This window comes from Oncorhynchus keta, chromosome 19 (assembly GCF_023373465.1).
Source record: "Oncorhynchus keta strain PuntledgeMale-10-30-2019 chromosome 19, Oket_V2, whole genome shotgun sequence".
Lineage (NCBI taxonomy): Eukaryota > Metazoa > Chordata > Actinopteri > Salmoniformes > Salmonidae > Oncorhynchus > Oncorhynchus keta.
In genome coordinates, this window is record NC_068439.1 from 28,712,944 (window position 1) to 28,734,570 (window position 21,627).

At 41.4% G+C, this 21,627-nt stretch overlaps 1 protein-coding gene across 13 annotated transcripts in view; it reads left to right on the plus strand.

Moving 5' to 3' along the window:
* The window catches only part of LOC118397665 (receptor-type tyrosine-protein phosphatase U-like), a 315,780-nt gene that overhangs the window by 199,912 nt on the left and 94,241 nt on the right, over nt 1-21,627 (plus strand). For all 13 annotated transcript variants that reach the window (XM_052470163.1, XM_052470150.1, XM_052470152.1 and 10 more), the window contains exon 5: nt 13,369-13,484. In XM_052470163.1, the coding sequence (XP_052326123.1) occupies nt 13,369-13,484 (116 nt within the window). The remainder of the gene's footprint in view (nt 1-13,368; nt 13,485-21,627) is intronic.

The following is a 21,627-nucleotide window of genomic DNA, read 5'->3' on the forward strand; positions in this document are numbered from 1 at the left end:
CTCGCAGTGGCAGACCACGTGTAAGAACACCTGCACAGGATCGGTGCATTCGAACATCATACCTATGGGACAGGTAGAGGATGGCAACAACAACTGCCCGAGTTACACCAGGAAGGCACAATCCCTCCATCAGTGCTAAGACTGTCCACAATAGGCTTAGAGAGGCTGGAATCTTATAGGGCTTGTAGGCCAGTTGTAAGGCATGTCCTCACCAGACATCACCGGCAACAACGTCACCTATGGGCACAAACCTACTGTCACTGGACCAGACAGGACTGGCAAAAAGTGCTCTTCACTGACGAGTCGCGGTTTTGTCTCATCAGGGATGATGGTTGGATTTTCATTTATCGTCGAAGTAATGAGCGTTACACCAAGGCCTGTACTCTGGAGCAGGATCTATATGGAGGTGGAGGGTCCGTCTGGGGGGAGGGGGGCTGTTGGATCGGAGGGTGAGGGCTTGGGCCTTTCCCCCCAGAAATGTCCTGGAACTTGCAGGTGCCTTGGTGGAAGAGTGGGGTAACATCTCACAGCAATAACTGGCAAATCTGGTGCAGTCCATGAGTGGGAGATGCACTGCAGTACTTAATGCAGCTGGTGGCCACACCAGATACTGACCGTTACTTTGGAATTTTATGCCCCCTTTGTTCAGGGACACATTATTCCATTTATTTTAGTCACATGTCTGTGGAACTTGTTCAGTTTATGTCTGTTGTTGAATCTTGTTATGTTCCTACAAATATTTACACATTTTAGTTTGCTGAAAAAAAACGCAGTTGACAGTGAGAGGATGTTTATTTTTTGCTGAGATTATATACCAGTTTCATTTAAGGACCAAAACATTGACAGCTGTGCCATATATATTGCAAAATAGTTTCCATGGCACATGGTTTATGAATTGACATGCAATTTTCAATTTATTATAACCTACTGCAGGCCTAAAACCTATGAGTTTAACGTTCTGAATGAATGATTATATTGAAGATATAAGCCACCTCTTAATGAGTTCCAATCTGTTATCCAACGATTGTTATTATTTTTATTGACCCTGCTTTATAATTATATAAAAGCCCCTTAAATATTCTGTTATTAGTTACAGTGGTGATGGACAGCTGTAGACATTTTGTTTTTCACAAGCGTAGCAGGCTGTGACTTCTGGGAAACAACAATAGAATCTTCATCCTTTACAAAAAGATACTTTATGAGCTGGTTACTGTATGTGTGAGAGAAAACAATCATGTCACTGGCGGAGAGTCAGGCGGAGAATGACATGTTGAAGAGGGCGAGGAATGAGATGGAGTCACAATCCATGCCAGGTACATCTGTGAGCTCTGAAACTCCACCTCCTGTTTGTGGACTCTGGAAACAACATGTTCTTTGTGGAAAAATCACCATGATTCACTCTTTAGTCATATCAGGGTTTTTCTATTTGCTTATGGTTTTGCCTACACCTGTTTAAATATGATCAAAAAATAGGACATTTGATTTGGAATGGTAAGCCAGACAAAATGAAAAAGGCCTATTCTCTCACCCCATGTTCAAGAATGGCCTTTTTCCCTTTATTCAGATTACATCCGCTCACTTTTGGAAATGTGAAAATGAAATAATCTCCAAAATATCGTTATTATTTGAAACAAGCCATAGAAAGTTGGTTGCAATGTCAGTTTAATCCATCAGAAAAGACAGAACAAATAATACAACAAATATTGTGGTTAAACTAAAATATGCTAATTGTTTTTAAAAAATGTTATAAATTGGAACCTTTATCAAGCTGTGCCATATAGATTGCAAAATAGTTGGGAAGGGTTAGGACTGTAATCACCAGAGGACTTGAATATGAAATGAGAATGGTAAATGACTGTAATTAATACATTAATTGAATACATTGGAATAGAAAAGAAGCCATCCACCCACGATGGGCTATTAGCAGGACAATAGACTCTTGTCAAAGAGGGTAGGGGGGACATTGTATTTAAAGACACTGCACAGTAGCCTAATAAACATATGCATTTTGAAATTATATTAAAAAATGTCAAATTAATAACATTTCTACCACTGTAGATGCTGTGTTTTTGATTGATGGCCAATATAAAAACAGTCAAATGCATTCTCTCCCCGTCGCCCACACACACTTTAAACATTTGGATAATTAAAAGATTGAAAGGCTGACATTGGTTGATTTTAATACTTCTGACAGACAAAATTCTGACTCTACCCATAACTTTTGGACTTTTTAACATTCCCAGAAGGCATGGATTCTTATAACCTACTGCAGGCCTAAAACCTTAGGGTTTAACCTTTTGAATTAATGATTATATTGAAGATAGAAGCCAATTCTTAATGAGTTCCGAGAGCTGATCTGTTACTCAAAGATTATTATAGTTATATAAAAGCCCCTTAGATATTAGATAACAACCTGTTTTTAAACACTTGTTTTTCACAAGGGCTATTAGCATGACAATAGACACAGAAACACCTCTCTGACATACAGTCCAGTGTATCTCTTGATGATGACTTGATGACCAGCTATTCTGGATGACTGTTTGATAACGCTCTCGGTAGCCGATGTGAACAAAACCTTTAATCAGGTCAATGTTCAGAAAGCCGCTGGGCCGCTGATTACCAGGACGTGTACTCAAAGTATGCGCAGACCAACTGTCAAGTGTCTTCACTGATATTTTCAACCTTTCCCTGACCGTGTCCGTAATACCTACATATTTCAAGTAGATTACCATAGTCCCCTGTGCCCAAGGTAACCTTCCTAAAGGATTACCGCCCTATAGCACTCACGTCAGTAGCCATGAAGTGCTTTGAAAGGCTGGTCATGGCTCACATCAACAACACCCTAGACCCACTCCAATTTGCATACCGCCCCAACAGATCCACAGATGACACAATCTCAATCGCGCTCCACACTGCTCTTTCTCACCTGGACAAAAGGAACACCTATGTGAGAATGCTGTTCTTTTGACTACAGCTCAGCATTTAACACCATAGTGCCCACGAAGCGCAGCATTTAACCTGTTACTCCTACCCCCTACTTTTTCGAACATTCTGTTAAAAATCGCGCAACATTTCAGCGCCCTGCTACTCATGCCAGGAATATAGTATATGCATATGATTAGTATGTGTGGATAGAAAACACTCAGACGTTTATAAAACTGGTTAAAACACGGCTGTGACTATAACAGAACGTGCGTTTCATCGAAAAGCCCAGGAAAATCTGATCACTGAAAATGTGAAAATATATCCATGCGCCACTAGAACCCATTGTTGAATGTGAACCACATTAAATGGGGCCGAGGTTGCAATACCTACAGCTTCCACAAGATGTCAACAGTCTTGTCATTTGCCTACGATTTGTTTCTTGGTCAAACCGACACAAGGTAGCGCCTTTCTTCCGGTCTCCGACCGGATACTTTGGTTGAGATTTACCCGGACATTATTTCCAGACGTACAGCTATAGAATATACATCGCCTCGTGATCAATTTGATCGCTTATTAACGTTTACTAATACCTAAAGTTGCATTACAAAAGTATTTCAAAGTGTTTTGTGAAAGTTTATCGTCAACTTTTTTAATTTTAAAAAATGACGTTACGTTATAAAACGCTATTTTTTTCCTTGATCACAGTCTTCATAGATCGATATCTAGGCTACATATGGACCGATTTAATCGAAAAAAAAGGCCCAATAGTGATGTTTATGGGACATCTAGGAGTGCCAACAAAGAAGATGGTCAAAGGTAATGAATGTTTTATATTTTATTTGTGCGTTTTGTGTAGCGCTGACTATGCTAATTAATTTGTTTACGTCCCCTGCGGGTCTTTTGGGGTGTTACATGCTATCAGATAATAGCTTCTCATGCTTTCGCCGAAAAACATTTAAAAAATCTGACTTGTTGCCTGGATTCACAACGAGTGTAGATGTAATTCAGTACCCTGCATGTGTATTTTAATGAACGTTTGAGTTTTAACGAGTGCTATTAGCATTTAGCGTAGTGCATTTGCATTTACTGATGTCTAGATGGGACGCCTGCGTATCGGGTAGGAGTAAGAGGTTAACACCATAGTGCCCACGAAGCGCATCACTAAGCTAAGGACTCAGGGACTAAACACCTCCCTCTGCAACTGCATCCTGGACTTCCTGATGGGCCGCCCCCAGGTGGTAAGAGCTCCACACAGAGCTGGAGCCCCTAACGGGTGTCAACTTAATCCTCTCCTGTACTCCCTGTTCACCTATAACTGCGTGGCCAAACATGACTCCAACACTATTATTAAGTTTGCTGACAACACAACAGTGGTAGGTCTGATCACCTACAACGATGAGATGGCCTATAGGGAGGAGGTCAGAGAACTGGCTGTATGGTGTCAGGACAACAACCTCTCCCTCAATGTGAGCAAGACAAAGGAGCTGATCGTGGACTACAGGAAAAGGCGGGCCGAACAGGCCCCAATTAACATCAACGGGGCTGTAGTGGAGCGGGTCGAGAGTGTCCACATCACCAACAAACTATCATGGTCCAAACATACCAAGACAGTAGTAAAGAAGGCACAACAAAACCTTTTCCCCTACAGGAGACTGAAAAGATTTGGCATGGGTCCCCAGATCCTCAAAAGGTTTTACAGCTTCACCATCGAGAACATCCTGGCCGGTTGCATCACCGCCTGGTATAGCAACTGCTCGGCATCTGACCGTAAGGCGCTACAGAGGGTAGTGTGAACAGCCCAGTACATCACTGGGGCCAAACTTCCTGTCATCCAGGACCTATATAATAGGCGTGTCAGAGGAAAGCCCATAAAATTGTCAGAGACTCCAGTCACCGAAATTATAGACTGTTTTCTCTGCTACCACACGGCAAGCGGTACCGGAGCGTCAAGACTAGGACCAAAAGTCTCCTCAACAGCTTCTACCCTCAAGCCATAAGAATGCTGAACAATTTTTAAAATTGCCACCGGACTATTTACGTTGATCCCCTCCCTTTTGTACACTGCTGTTACTCGTTGTTTATTATCTATGTGTGGTCACTTCACCCCTACCTACATGTACAGATGACCTCAACTAACCTGTTGCCCTGCACACTGACTCAGTATCGGTACCCCCTGCAAATAGCCTCGTTATTCTTATTATGTTACTTTTTAAAAACATTTTTTTACTTTAGTCTATTTGGTAAATAAACTCTTCTTGAACTACCAAATGTCCACCAAATGTCCACCAAATGCATTGTTTTCTAACCATTATCTGGATGGATCCATAATGAATTACTATGTGAATAAATATCACTGAATGACATAAATATTGGAATAGAGTAGGCTAATGAAGGCAACAAGTTGTTGCTTACTAAAACACCCAAAGTCATCCAATTGTTCTAATAGGATTTGAAGCAATAGCCTACCCGTGTGTGGTCAACTATTTCAGCACCGTTTCGCACGGGGACGGGTCTTGATAAATCAATTCGATTTTCATTTTCACTGAATCTCCATTAGCCTACAATTAGGGTGTGGAAATGTTAGGATTATTTTGCTCTTCACTTGCAGTCACTTGACCAGTCACGTTGCACAGAGCCATATTTTCCTAACGGAAACACTGAGGTTTTTCTTGGAATAGAATCACCATAATATTAATCAAATTAATAATGCCACATTTCTTCAAATCAATCCCATATTGAAAAAATGTTTTCAATTATCTAGTACAGCCAACATTAAAAACAGTCAAATGGTTTTCAAATATGCCCTCTGGTGGTCAAACTAGTGCTAACTAGCATTAATGGCAACAATGGCTGACACTTAAATAATGTGCCATAGAATTCTGCGGCAGCCCGCAAGCTGTGCTGCAGTACGACGCAACTTTTAAAGGAAGAACCACTGTAGGATGCAATTTGGTGTGTGACAGTGTATAGGAGTGACAATGTGTGACAGAGTGTATAGGAGGGGTGCTGAGGCCATGTCAGTTTCCACTGACAACCACTGACCCCTGTAGACTTTAGGGAACATCAAGCCAGCCAGACCCGTAATGAACACTAGCGGTTGATCTCGAGCCAAGATGGCCCATGTCTTGGCTCTCTGTAAAGGGATAATCCTCAGTGAAAAGCAGAAACTGCAGGCCGGGAGGAAATGTTAATGTATGATAATGGAGGGCATTTATGAGCTGAGGAAATTCAGACAGCTTTTACCGCCTGTAAAAAATATTTAAAAAACAACTTTAAAAAAACAAACAAAAAAACATCCAGTTTTTTTTCTCTCTTTCGCTCTCTCTCTCTATGACCCTCTTCAAAACAACCAGAGATAAGCTCAACTCATCTTAAACTTTTAACACTTAGCCTCTGTCACCTGAAAGTCCGCATTTCCATGGGATTTTCGACCCCTTGCTGATTTGGAGTGGTTGCCAGGGCCCTCTGTGTGTGAATAATGTGTGTGTATGATGGGTATGTCTTAGCCCTGATGCAGATGGCACCTCCCTGGCCCCCGTCCGTCCCTATTAAATAATCAACAATCTCATTAGCAGATGCTGCGGCTGCCTGGCCCTCCACAGAACCTCTTAAACACACACACACTCCAAGCTGGCACGATGCCCCCTAAGGCAGCGGAAATAACTTGTTTGGCCCGCAGGAAATACAAATCGAGTCTCTCTTATATTCACATGACAACACGCTTGACATTTCTGTTATTTTCTCCAGAGTCACCCTCATTATTCCAAACACGTGTTACGGTCAAATGCAATCGCTGTCAAATTGAAGTGTTCCTTTGGATATAAGAATGTGATTTACCTGCATAATAACCTACTAAACAGATAGGGGCCATTATGTGGTGTGAAACTTTACTTACCGTTCTTACTCCTTGGTGTGTTTTAAAGGTTTAACATATGCCCATGGAACTATATTGATTCTCCATTAAACAGTAGTGCCAAGGCTGGGATTGTGTGTGTGTTTGCTGAAAGACGACCAACTACGTGCAGAAATCAATTTAGCTGCAGCTCGTCCCTCCCTGCGCTTATTGGAGCCAAAGAGAAAAAAAAGAGTCTCCGTTTCCATGGAGACTCATGATAGGAGTGTCATGTGTACGGAGGAGTGTCTCTCTCTTCCTCTCCTCCCCTTTTCCCATCTTCTCTCTCTTTTTCTTGTTCGGGAAATGACCATCATAATACATACAGTCTGTTATTTTAAAGTCGTTCCCCATTGAAAGAGTACCACTTTTTGTTTCTGTGCTACTAGTGTTTCAGCCTGACAGCCTTTTCCTCTTCACTTCCTACTGTACTTACAAGCTCACCAGAGAATACCGTTGTTGCCCGTAGTATAGACCTAGCATCAACTCAAGGTAAATCACTGGAAACATTTTGAAAGATATTATGGGTGTATTTCAATGATTTCGTAAATGTAATGCATTAGCCAGACAGAAAAGTATAAAAAGATTTCAAACGCTTTTCACTAAGTTGAATCTAACATCTCAAGTAGGCATTAACCCAAGTACCTTAACCCTTCCCTTACATTCCAAAACGCTATACACGGATGATGTTCTGGGTAAATTTGACCCATTACAGTAAGTACAGCAAAATCATAAATACATTATTTTAACCTTCCACAATATATTTCCAGTAGCTGAGGATGTCCTATTTAATATGCTCGAGTTGATAGACCCAACTGATAAAAATGTAAAGTCAAATGTTTGATACAGGAGTCATAAATCAATCAAATGATCACATTTTATGACATTTATTACATTTTTAGCTCATTTATAGCCAACCTCCAGATCCCTGTCCCTCGGCCTCTGAACATCACAGGGAAAACATACTTACATCCCTTGTGATAGTCATAGTTCGACCTTTACTGCACAGAAGACCATTGTCTCTAGAACAAAGGTCAAGGTCAAATTGCAGGTCAAGTACATGGTCAAGTACAGAGTATTTTTTAAAATGTAATTTTCAAGGTTATTACCCCTACCTTGAGGACTAGATGAAGGGTCATGGTGAAAAAAATATGTTCAATAGTATTTTTGTGATGAATAACTTGCCCCACAACATAAGGGAAGGGTTAAGGCTGAAGCAGAGGAGCCTGCAGGTATGTAATAGCCAGCTTTTATAGAAGGGTGACAATTAGGACCACTATAGTCATTGTAAAGCTGAGGCAGAACCCACTGAGATCATTGTAGCCTTTCAAAGCAGTTTGATAGGGCCTCGTACAGGTTAGTTACAGTGCACTCTAAAAAGTAATGGTTCCTCAAATAACCTTTTGGGGTTCATTTTTTTTACCTCCCTCCCTCCATTATAAACAAATATTTTTATAATAATAACAATATTAACAATATTGATTTAAATAATTCATTGTTTATTTAGTGGCACCACAATTGTGAATTCATATTTACAAAACAATTTACCAAACAAAACACATTACAAAATTGCAAGATTTCTGCAGACATGTCAGACCATAATAAATTATACATTTACTTTGTATTGTGCTTTTCATTACCTTATTTAAAAAATAAAAAATAATGATGTACAATAAAAACAACATACATTAAAATGAATCATAGGTAAACTAACAATAACAACAATATTGATGCTAAATACAGATTGTTCTGCTTTAGTGTGTGTGTGTGTGTCCAACAACCAGTTAGCCAACAACCACTTAGTTAGGTTAGGAAGTTTGCTATCTTTATGACCACCCCAACTTCTCTTATCCCCAGAACACAGCAACTTCAGAACATAAGTGTGTTTCTGACATTTTTGGGAAATTTAACTGGGAGAAAAAAAATCCAGCCCTAGTAGAGCCCCAAGTCCCATGAGGACGTCCTCTAGGCCGTGGATGTTCTCCCCATCAAAGGCCAGCGTTATTTCATGGTGAAATGGATTTCCGCTGATGTGCAATAAATGAGTGGGGAGAGGTGAAAAGTAAGAAAAGATGAATATATGTACAACTGTAGCTTTATACATTAGAGAAAGGGAAGGAATACGAGCAAGTACCTCTTCTGTCTTGTCCATCAGGGACTGTGGAAATAGCAGGATGATGTCCTCACCCCTGCCTCGTCTCTTTAATTCTGTTAGTCCTTGAATGATCTTTTCGTCTATATCCATTCCGTGGACTTCATTCATTTCCGAGGAGATTTTTATGCTAATACATTTCAGTTGTATTGACTGCTTTGTAGGTTAAATGTACACTTCAAATGCAGCTCTCCTACAACATACCTTCTTCTTGTATCCCAATTGCATTGTGTCCATGTTCTGTCCTATAAACATTTCAAAGGAAGAGAAAATGTGTCAAAGAATAGTCTTACACGCATTTAAAATATATATATATTAAATAGATATTGAAAGATAAATGACATCGACATACAATTGAATGCAAAATAGAAGAACATATTGGAGAAAGTACTAGCCAATACAGTACTTCCAAACAGTAAAAGTACTGCCATACAGGCCTAATATCACATTTCAAGCTATCTTTGTACACACATTGTTCAATATTTTATCAGGCTGACTTGAAAGATTATACGCAACATTTTGCTGCGTGGCAATACTGTGCTTGGATTCTGAAGGACATAATAGTATTCATAATAGTATTGCATGCTGTAGCAGGCTCTATAAAGAGGAAGCACCCAATTGACGATTCAGATTGTTGTAACATCTCTTCTGGATAGGTCTCCGTCCTTAGTTAACGTAAACTTACCTCATTTCGTACAAATGTGCGCAACCGCAACATTCAAACGAGGCTACAGAGAAAACTAATGGGATTGTAGTGCCTGTGTTGATGTCAAAATCGGGGGTGTGAACTCGGTTTCTATTCAAGCGTTGATCGACATGGTAATGGCTTTATAGTAGTGGAGAAAAGTTGAAAAAACTGACCCTCCGTTACATCTTGACATGTCATGTCGTAACGTACAGCACGCATAAAGCAACTATTTCTGTCTTACAATCTCTCTCCACCAGGTGTAGTACTTCTATCATCCTCTAAAAGCAAGAAATGGACAGTGACGGGTGTAAAGGGGGGATATCTAGTCATTGTTTGCGTCATCACTGCATGCGATCATCATTCTCAAAGCCGCTGTTTACTTCTAAGATCACTTTAGCACCTCCCTAAAAACCCCATTCAAATTCGACACAAACCTTCAAATAGGTATGTAATGACACATTATATGTATCTTTATGGTGTTTTATTTACATTTTAGAGGCGATAAGGTGATAAGTGTGACAGATCGAGTGAAAAAAAGCAGTTTTCCCACACATCTCCTCTCCTTCTCACTATCACACATTAGTTTCGCTTCCCCACCCACCATTTTTAAAACGACCCGACGGAGCTCATTGCCTGCTTGAATTATGCAGAAACGTGCAACGTTTAGGACATGTAATTGATTTTGTTGGAAAGAGGAGAAATTGTGCTTTACAATGGTATTGACATTACAGTTGATCTGGAAGTATTACGTTATTGGGGCGCTAAAATAAGGGCAATTGTACGGACCAAGGCGAGTTTACGTTAATTGGTTAGTTGCTTAGTTAGTTAGCTAGCTAACGTCAACGAAGCTAACGTTAGCTAGTTCATTCTCACACAAGTGAGAACTGCTCTAGATTGGAAACTAACGTTAATGAGTGTAAAGTCATGTTGGCTTTATGGAAACGATATACAATATATGGACCAGAATATAGTTCAGAAAATAATACAAACCTAGTTCTGCGTAGATAGGACCTAGTTCTGCGTACTGTACTGTAGCTCATACAAAGCCAACGGTCAAACCCGGCTTTCTAATATTTGCGTTAATTCATCTGAACTAAAGCTATAGTAACGTTATGGAAGCTATTCACAGAAGACCATAATTGTCTTCGTTATTCATGAGTACTTTATATTATTATATAAATTATTTTGATACATATTCAGAGCCGAACATCAACCCAACTTACCTTTTTAACTGTTGTCGCATTCATACTTGGCACGAGCGTTTTCAGTTGCAATTGCTAAGTTCCCCGAAGAACTCCAGCAACAATGGGGGTTCCATCGATGAACCCCACTGCTCAAGTTTTTTGAAGAACCTTTTGGGGCTGTTTTTCATTGCCGAGAACCCTAAGGTTCTTAGAGGATCTTTGAGGAATTTAGAAGAACTCCAGTTTGACAAGTGTGTTGCAAGAAAAAGTATATGAACCCTTTACATTTACCTGGATTTTTGCATAAATTGGTCATCAAATTTGATCTGATCTTCATCTAAGTCACAACAATAGACAAACATAGTGTGCTTAATCTAATAACACACACATTATTGTATTTGTCTTGTCTATATTGAATATAGATTTAAAAGTATGTGAACCCCTAGGCTAATGACTTTTCCAAAAGCTAATAGGAGTCAGGAGTCAGCTAACCTGGAGTCCAATCAATGAGACAAGATTGGAGATGTTGGTTAGAGCTGCCTTGCCCTGTAAAAAACACATGTTGAGTTTGCTATTCACAAGGAGCATTGCCTGATGTGAACCATGCCTCGAACAAAAGAGATCTCAGAACACCTAGAATTATGAATTGTTGACTTGCATAAAGCTGGAAAGGATTACAAAAGTATCTCTAAAAGCCTTGATGTTCATCAGTCCATGATAAGACAAATTGTCTATAAATGGAGAAAGTTCAGCACTGTTGCTACTCTCCCAATGAGTGGTTGTCCTGCAAAGATGACTGCAAGAGCACAGTGCAGAATGCTCAGTGAGGTTAAGAAGAATCCTAGAGTGTCAGCTAAAGACTTACAGAAATCTCTGGAACATGCTAACATCTTTGTTGACTAGTCTTCGATACGCAAAACACTAAGCAGGAATGGTGTTCATGGGAGAACACCACGGAAGAAGACACTGCTGTCCAAAACAACATTGCTGCACGTCTGAAGTTTGCAAATGTGCACCTGGATGTTCCACAGCGCTACTGGCAAAATATTCTGTGGACAGATGAAACTACAGTTGAGTTCTTTGGTAGGAACACACACCACTATGTGTGGGGAAAAAAGGCACAGCACAGCACAGCACACCAACATCAAAACGTCATCCCAACTGTGAAGTATGGTGGAGGGAGCATCATGGTTTGGGGCTGCTTTGCTGCCTCAGGGCCTGGACAGCTTTCTATCATCGACGGAAAAATGAATGCCCATGTTTATCAAGACATTTTGTAGGAGAATGTTAGGCTATCTGTCCACCAATTGAAGCTCAACAGAAGTTGGGTGATGCAACAGGACAATGACCCAAAACACAGAAGTAAATTAAGAATGGCTTCAACAGAAGAAAATACGCCTTCTGGAGTCCTGACCTCAACCCGATTGGGATGCTGTGGCATGACCTCGAGAGCAGTTCACACCAGGCATCCCAAGAATATTTCTGAACTGAAATAGTTTTGTAAAGAGGGATGGTCCAAATGTCCTCCTGACCATTGTGCAGGTCTGGTTCGCAACTACAGAAAAGGTTTGGTTGAGGTTATTGCTGCCAAAGGAGGGTCAACCAGTTATTAAATCCAAGGGTTCACATACTTTTCCCACCCTGCACAGTGAATGTTTAATGAATGTCCGTCAATAAAGACATGAAAACGTAGACTTGTTTGTGTGTTATTAGTTTAATCAGAGTGTGTTTTCTCTATTGTTGTGACCTAGAGGAAAGTCAGTCAAATTGTATGACCACTTTATGCAGAAATGCAGGTATTTTCAAAGGGTTCACATACTTTTTCTTGCCACTGTAAATCCATCAAGTCAAATCCCTGTGATTTCAGATACTGTCAAGTTTTTACTTGACTAGTGTGTTCTAACCAGCTTCTTCTATTTCTATGCAACACAAAGCACACAATACAAGGTGTTATTACAGCTAGCTAGCACTTTGGTACAGTGAGGCAGTATAAGAGCTAGGCTATTGAGACAACAGGAATACCACCACAGTCTCTACATTGAGTTTTTCTCTGAATTTATTTTGTATGATGTTTTTCAGTGTACATTTTCCTTCAGTCTTTACGAGGGGAGACATGTTGCCTAAGAGTGCAACTGAACTGTTAGGAGGGGATAGAACACAGAATAACTCTAAATGTTCATCTGTCGAAATAAAATGATAGCTGTTCTTAGAAGTGTACTGTATGTGTACTTCCATAAGAGCAATGCCTACAGTTGTACTGCAGGCACTGATGTCTGTGCACAGAGAGAGAAATTCTTCTGACATACTGCAGAACTCTGAGAGGGGAAACTAAGTTTGCTCGAGCAGCCAGTGTCTTTGTGAAGTCAGAGCCCACAGGCAAGGCTTGGAGAGCTGTGCTGCACTGATGCCCTCGTCCTCTGTGTGTGTTGACTGTGTTCCTAATGTGTGTATTAATATGATAGTAATGAACTGTCAGTGCATCAGTATCACAGAGGATCTCTCTCACTCTCTTTGTTTCTCTAAACAGACAAGGTTCCCCACTTCTCTCGGCTGGGGGATGTGGAGGTCAATGCAGGGCAGAATGCCACCTTCCAGTGTGTCGCCACGGGCAAAACTACAGAGACAGAACCCTTCCTACTGGAGGTAATGTATGTGTCTGCGTATGTGCACAAATGCTTGCGGGCGTGGCCACCGGAAAGACCACATAAACAGAGGCATTCCTGCTGGAGGAGAGAGTACAGACTGATTGCCCTGGTCTAATGCTATTCTTCTGGCTTTGTTGACGAAGCAGAGCTGGGGAGCTTTGTGCATCGTGGGAATAGTTTTTTGGCAGTACACATGCTGCTGTTCTACTGCGCGTATAATGATGTCAGAGGGAAAAAAACAGTGTTCGTTGTTTGAAATGACCTCTTTGTTGTTGTAATATCACAAACGGACGTGGCTGTTTCACCATTAAGGATTCCAGCTTAATAAGAGCTCTGTTCTTTCTACGAGGTCTGATATATACGAGTACTTCAGTGGATTAAAGATAGACCCAGCATAATGACGTCATCAAACACAGAGGGCCGAGTCCCTGCATATAGACTAGCTGTAACTAATTAATGGCATCAGCGGTTTGTGTGGCTTTTTGATTTGCTAGCTGATAGTTAGTCATATTCCTCCATAAAGTAATCACTCAAAAATGTCTGCTGCATGAATTCAAGCTAATATTAGTCTTCTGAAAAACTCCACTTTCTCTCTGTATCCTTGAAGCTCGTACTTGTACTAAGTGCTATTGAAATGTTAGATGAGGAAAAGAAGGACGCAAGAAGACGCGATGCTAATTAGATCTCTGTGTTCATAGTGTTCCGTCCCCTGTGATTTCCACCTTTTTCTTTCCGTCTCCCCTCCTCCTCTTCCTTTCTTCTGTATTGAAGTATTTTGTATCCAAAACCTAACTTTTTTTTTTATCCTCGTTGTAGTTTTCTGACACAGATACAGAGAGACACAAACACAGTCTCGCACTCAACAAGGCCCACACACGCAGAACGGTTGTTTCGTTGAGGCAATATATAAAGTGTTCTGTGCATTTGAATGACAGCGTTGATAGACCGATTTCACTTTTGCATATAAAAATAGAATCACCACTGCTGCACATGCTGCCACTGTTTTGATGACCAAAAGTGATATTTTGAGAACGAAGAGCGCGCAGCCAGCTCCCGAGTGCATCGGTGACATAAGCACAGGGAAAACGCAACAATCACACAAGCGACAAGTGAGACAAATGATCTAACTGGGGATAGCTAGCTAGCATAATGTCACAAGCATGATGAGCTCGCCAGTAACCTTAGTAAGACTTGATTGGCAGGCAAGCTAGCAAGCTAGATACTGGTATGCTAGTTTGCCGGTAGCTTGTGTCCAATAGCTAGCATCTAATGGCATTGTTCAAAATTGGGCACAGAGCCATGTTTTTTAGTTGTTGGAAATACCAGATCTGCAACAAATGTTTTAACTGGTGTATCCCTCTGTCCTTTGACTGTTGATGGGTGTGACTGTCTGGTTCAGGTCTCAGGCAACCAATGACTGTCATGATTATTCATTGTAATTTACTCTTTAGCACCATCTGTTCAGTACCTGATAGAGCAGACCCACAAGACCTGTGCATTAATTTCAACGCCCCAGGACAGTCCATTTACTTTGTGCTGTGAAAATCATGTGATGAAATCCTGCAATATCAGTGCTGTAGTTGCCCCAAATAGCAAGCAATGTAATAGCTGGCAATGGAATCCAAGCCTGGGCAGCCAGCCGAATGCCTGGAGCTGCTGATGGCAGAGAAGTAGTTAACTGCAGCTTGTTTTGAAAAATATAATTTTGAAACAGTAAAAGTTAGACAAATTAACCACACTTGTATGGACATTTTCAATTATACTATCTATATATACTACCGTTCAAAAGTTTGGGGTCACTTAGAAATGTCTTTGTTTTTGAAAGAAAAGCCAATTTTTTGTTCATATAAAATAGCATCAAATTGATCAGAAATACCGTGTAGACATTGTTAATGTTGTAAGTGACTATTGTAGCTGGAAACGGCTTGTGTTAGCTAATCCAAGTTTATCATTTTAAAAAGCCAATTGATCATTAGAAAACCATTTTGTAATTATGTTAGCACAGCTGAAAACTATTGTGCTGATTAAAGAATCAATAAAACTAGCCTTCTTTAAACTTGTTGAGTATCTGGAGCATCAGCATTTGTTGGTTCGATTACAGGCTCAAAATGGCCAGAAACAAAGACCTTTCTTCTGAAACTTGTTAGTCTATTCTTGAGAAATGAAGGCTATTCCATGTGAGAAATTTCCAAGAAACTGAAGATCTCATGCAACACTGTGTACTACTCCCTTCACAGAACAGTGCAAACTGGCCCTAACCAGAATAGAAAGAGGAGTGGGAGGCTCCGGTGCCCAACTGAGCAAGAGGACAAGTACATTAGAGCGTCTAGTTTGAGAAACAGACACCTCACAAGTCCACAGCTGGCAGCTTCATTAAATAGTACCCGCGAAACACCAGTCTCAACGTCAACAGTGAAGACGTGACTCTGGGATGCTGGCCGTCGAGGCAGAGTTGCAAAGAAAAAAACATATCTCAGACTGGCCAATAAAAATAAAAGATTAAGATTGGCAAAAGAACACAGACACTAGACTCTGCCTAGACGGCCAGCATCCCGGAGTCGCCTCTTCACTGTTGACATTGAGACTGGGGTTTTGCAGGTACTAATTAATGAATTTTCCCTTGATGTCACGCAAAGAGGCACTGAGTTTGAAGGTAGGCCTTGAAATACATCCACAGATACACCTCCAATTGACTCAAATTATGTCAACTACCTAACAGAAGCTTCCAAAGCCATGACATAATTTTATGGAATTTTCCAAGCTCTTTAAAGGCACAGTCAACGTACTGTACTTCTGACCCACTGGAATAGTGATACAGTGAATTATTAGTTAAATAATCTGTCTGTAAACAGTTGTTGGAAGAATTACGTGTGTCATGCACAAAGTAGATGTCCTGACTGACTTCCCAAAACTATAGTTTGTTAACAAGACATTTGTGGAGTGGTTGAAAAACAAGTTTTAATGACTCCAACCTAAGTGTATGTAAACGTCCGACTTCAACTGTATACACCAAAAACATTATGAACACCTAGGGCTGTTGCGGTGACTGTATTACTGCCACACTGGCGGTCATGACTGCAGTCAAATTCCACTTTACCACTTAGTCACAGTAATTAGGCTTCTCCAAAACTGCAGTCTGATGCTACTGATGGTCATTTGTAGTCTACCAAACTTGCTTACTGCCTGGTACTCAGCATTATATTGTCCCTTCAATCACTCTGACATCAATTCAAATGTGTTAAAAAATCAAGTCAAACACTTCATGAGAGCTAATGAGCTTGTGATGTGCAGCATATCCCGAGGCTGCATTTATTGTAGCTGGGCCAGTCCTCTATTTATTGTAGAGGACTGGCCACCCCTCATAGCCTGGTTCCTCTCTAGGTTTCTTCCTAGGTTTTGGCCTTTCTAGGGAGTTTTCCCTAGACAACGTGCTTCAACACCTGCATTGCTTGCTGTTTGTGGTTTTAGGCTGGGTTTCTGGCTGGGTTTCTGTACAGCACTTTGAGATATCAGCTGATGTACGAAGGGCTATATAAATACATTTGATTTGATTTGATATAACAAAGCAAATCTGAGGTAAACGCTGCCAAAGTTCTATCAACACAATGCCTGTAGTAGTCGTACTTCAAAATCTCTTGACCATTGTTACTCTCCCTTCCGGACAGGCTACAAGGCCCTCCCCTGCCCTCCCTTTGGCAAATCAGGTCACGCTCCACCATTCCTATAGGCAGAAACTCGTGCTAAGGTCTATTCAACCCTGGTCTGACCAATCGAAGTCCATGTGCCTCAAAATTGTTTTGATCACGTGGACTGGGATATGTTCTGGGTTGTCTTTGAGAATAACATTTGACGTATACACTGACACGGTGACTGAGTTCATCAGGAAGTGTATAGGCAATGTTGTTCCCACTGTAACTATTAAAACCTACCCAAATGAAAAAACGTTGATAGATGGCAGCATTCGTGCAAAACTGAAAGTGCGAACCACCGTATTTAACCACAGGAAGGTGACTGGGAATATGATCGAGTACACCTTCTTCGCCCGCTTTGAGAATACCACAGTGCCGCCGACACAGGTAGCTCCCGAGGACTGTGAGCTCTCGTTCAAAGCATTTCATGGCTACACATGTGAGTGCTACGGGTCGGTACTCATTTAGGCAGGTTAACTTTGTGTTCTTGGGCACAGGGACTATGATGGTCTGCTTGAAACATGTTGGTATTACAGACTCAGACAGGGAGAGATTGAAAATGTCAGTGAAGACACTTGCCAGTTGGTCAGCGCATGCTCGGAGTACACGTCCTGGTAATTCGTCTAGCCCTGCTGCCTAGTGAATGTTGACCTGTTTAAAGGTCTTACTCACATCGGCTGCAGAGAGCTTTATCACAGAGTCATCCGGAACAGCTGATGCTCTTATGCATGTTTCAGTGTTACTTGCCTCAAAGCGAGCATAGACGTTTTTTAGCTCTTCTGGTAGGCTCGTGTAACTGGGCAGCTCTCGGCTGTGCTTCCCTTTGTAGTCATTCATTGTTTGCAAGCCCTGCAACATCCGACAAGCGTCGGAGCCGGTGTAGTACAATTCGATCTTAGTCCTGTATTGATGCTTTGCCTGTTTGATTGGTCGTCGTAGGGCATAGCAGGATTTCTTATAAGGTTCCGGGTTAGAGTCCCTCTCCTTGAAAGCGGCAGCTCTACCCTTTAGCTCAGTGCGAATGTTGCCTGTAATCCATGGCTTCTGTTTGGGGTATGTATGTACAGTCACTGTGGGGACGACTTCCTCTATGCACTTATTGATGAAGCCAGTGACTGATGTGGTAAACTCCTCAATGCCATCGGAAGAATCTCGGAACATATTCCAGTCTGTGCTAGCAAAACAGTCCTGTAGTTTAGCATTTGCTTCATCTGACCACTTTTTTGTAGACCGAGTCACTGGTGCTTCCTACTTTAAATGTTGCTTCTAAGCAGGAATCAGGAGTGATTAGTTTTGTGTTGTTAGATTTTACTGCACTGTTGGAACTAGGAAATAGCATACACCTGCAGTAACATCTGCTAGTATGTGTATATAAAATTTGATTTACAGCCCAACAAATAATATAAATTAAGCATATAGGAATACCTATTTATTTGTTAACCTCTCAACACAGAATAGCCGCATGTCCGCAAATCATTTGGAGGAAATATCCTTTCTATTTTATTCAGCTGTGTTCAATTGTATTCTTATAAAATAATATCACAGAATTCTAAGAAAATCTTGTGTGCTAGATGAACTTGTGTAGCCCACAGCCAAATGGCATAGCAGGTCAGGACCTAACGTAAGGACAACTCAGATGATGCTCTTCTGTTCTTCTGAAATAGACTACATTTTCTTCATATCATGTCTCTTTAGATCTGTCTAAAATAAATAATTGATTTATTATGATGGTGTAGGCTATATTAAATGGATTTATTAGACATTTTAAATGGTAGATGTTCCAAAAGGCTGTGTCAGTGGCTTGTAGGCTGTGTGTGGAAACCAGGAGATGGTAAACGTGTTTATGTTAATTCATTGACTCTACAAGGTGTCAAAAGCGTTTAACAGTGATGCTGGCCCATGTTGACTCCAATGCTTCCCACAGTCAAGTTGGCTGGATGCCCTTTGGTTGGTGGATCTTTCTTGATACACACGGGAAACTGTTGAGCGTGAAAAACCCAGCCGAGTTGCAGTTCTTGACACATACTGGTGCGCCTGGCATCTACTACCATACCCCGTTCAGAGGCACTTACATTTTTTGTCTTCCCCATTCTCCCTCTGAATAGCACACATACACAATCCATGTCTCAATTGTCTCAAGGCTTGAAAATCCTTCTTTAACCTGTCTCCTCCTCTTCATCAACACTGATTGAAGTGGATTTAACAAGTGACATCAATAGGAGATCATAGCTTTCACCTGCATTCACTAAAGGAATGAATAAGAATATGTACATATACATATATGGATGAGCGATGGCCGAACGGCATAGGCAGGATGCAGTAGATGGTATAGAGTACAGTATATACATATGAGATGAGTAATGTAGGGTATGTAAACATTTTATAAAGTGGCATTGTTTAAAGTGACTAGTGATACATTTATTACATCCAATTTTTTATTATTAAAGTGGCTAGAGATTTGAGTCAGTATGTTGGCAGCAGCCACTCAATGTTAGTGGTGGCTGTTTAACAGTCGGATGGCCTTGAGATAGAAGCTGTTTTTCAGTCTCTCGGTCCCAGCTTTTATACACCTGTACTGACCTCGCCTTCTGGATCATAGCGGGGTGAACAGGCAGTGGCTCGGGTGGTTGTTGTCTTTGATGATCTTTTTGGCCTTCCCGTGACATCGGGTGGTGTTGGTGTCCTGGAGGGCAGGTAGGTTGCCCCCGGTGATGCGTTGTGCAGACCTCACTACCCTCTGGAGAGCCTTGCGGTTGTGGGCAGAGCAGTTGCCATACCATATCACTGCGGTGATACAGCCCGACAGGATGCACTCGATCTGCATCTGTAAAAGTTTGTCACCTCCTCCCTGTAGGCCGTCTTGTCTTTGTTGGTAATCAAGCCTACCTCTGTAATGTCGTCTGCATACTAGATGATTGAGTTGGAGGCATGCATGGCCACGAAGTCATGGGTGAACAGGGAGTACAGGAGAGGGCTGAGAACGCACCCTTGTGAGGCCCCAGTGTTGAAGCACAGAAGCTCGCCCCAGTCTGAGCTTCTGTGCACTCTGGAGCAGGTTTTCATCAAGGATCTCTCTCTGTACTTTGCTCCATTCATATTTCCCTTGATCCTGACTAGCCTCCCAGTCCCTGCCGCTAGAAAACATCCCCACAGCATGATGCTGCCACCACCATGCTTCACCGTAGGGATGGTGCCAGGTTTCCTCCAGATGTGATGCATTCAGGCCAAAGAGTTCAAGCTTGGTTTCATCAGACCAGAGAATCTTGTTTCTCATGGTCTGAGAGTTCTTTAGGTGCCCTTTGGCAAACTACAAGCGGGCTGCCATGTGCCTTTTACTGAGGAGTGACTTCTGTCCGGCCACTCTACCATAAAGGCCTGATTGGTGGAGTGCTGCAGAGATGGTTGTCCTTCTGGAAGGTTCTCCCATCTCCACAGAGGAACTCTGGAGTTCTGTCAGAGTGACCATCAGGTTCTTGGTCACCTCCCTGACCAAGGCCCTTCTCCCCCGATTGCTCAGTTTGTCCGGGCGGCCAACTCTAGGAAAAGTCCTGGTGGTTACAAATTTCTTCCATTTAAGAATGAGGCCACTGTGTATTGTAGGTATGTTCTTGCGGAGGCCATTGTCTTCTTGCATACCTTCAATGCTGCAGACATGTTTTGTTACCCTTCCCCAGATCTGTGCCTCGACACAACCCTGTCTCGGAGCTCTATGGACAATTATTTCGACCTCATGGCTTGGTTTTTGCTCTGACATGCACTGTCAACTGTGGGACATTATAGACAGGTGTGTGCATTTCCAAATCATGTCCAATCAATTGAATTTACCACAGGTGGACTCCAATCAAGTTGTAGAAACATCTCAAAGATAATCAATGGAAACAGGATGGACCTGAGCTCAATTTCAAGTCTCATAGCAAAGTGTTTGAATACTTATGTTAATAAGGTATTTCTGTTTTTATTTGTAGTACATTTGCAAAGATGTTTTAGAACCTGTTTTCACTTCGTCATTCTGGGGTATTGTGTGTATAATGATGAGGGAATGAATATATTTAATCAATTTTGGAATGTAACATAAGGCTGTAACATAACAACATGTGGAAAAGGGATGGGGTCTGAATACTTTCTGAATGCACAGTATATTACAAAAGAACGCCGTAATGGACAGGTCTACACTGGTTGAAATACATCTCTTTCAGAAGGATGCATGGCAGTATTATGACTCATATCACCCATATTGGACTGAACACATGTTCTACACACTACACATAATGTATGTTGAACCATACATCGTCTCCCAGTTTACCCAGTTCAAACAAGATTCCAATGTTTGCTCTGACTCTCACCCACTGTACTCATGAAGGTTAGAATGGATTGGTTAACAGCAGGAACAGCAAGGCGTTTCCTCAACCCATCGTTGTCTTCAGTTTCTCTATTTGCTGTTTAGGGTGCTGT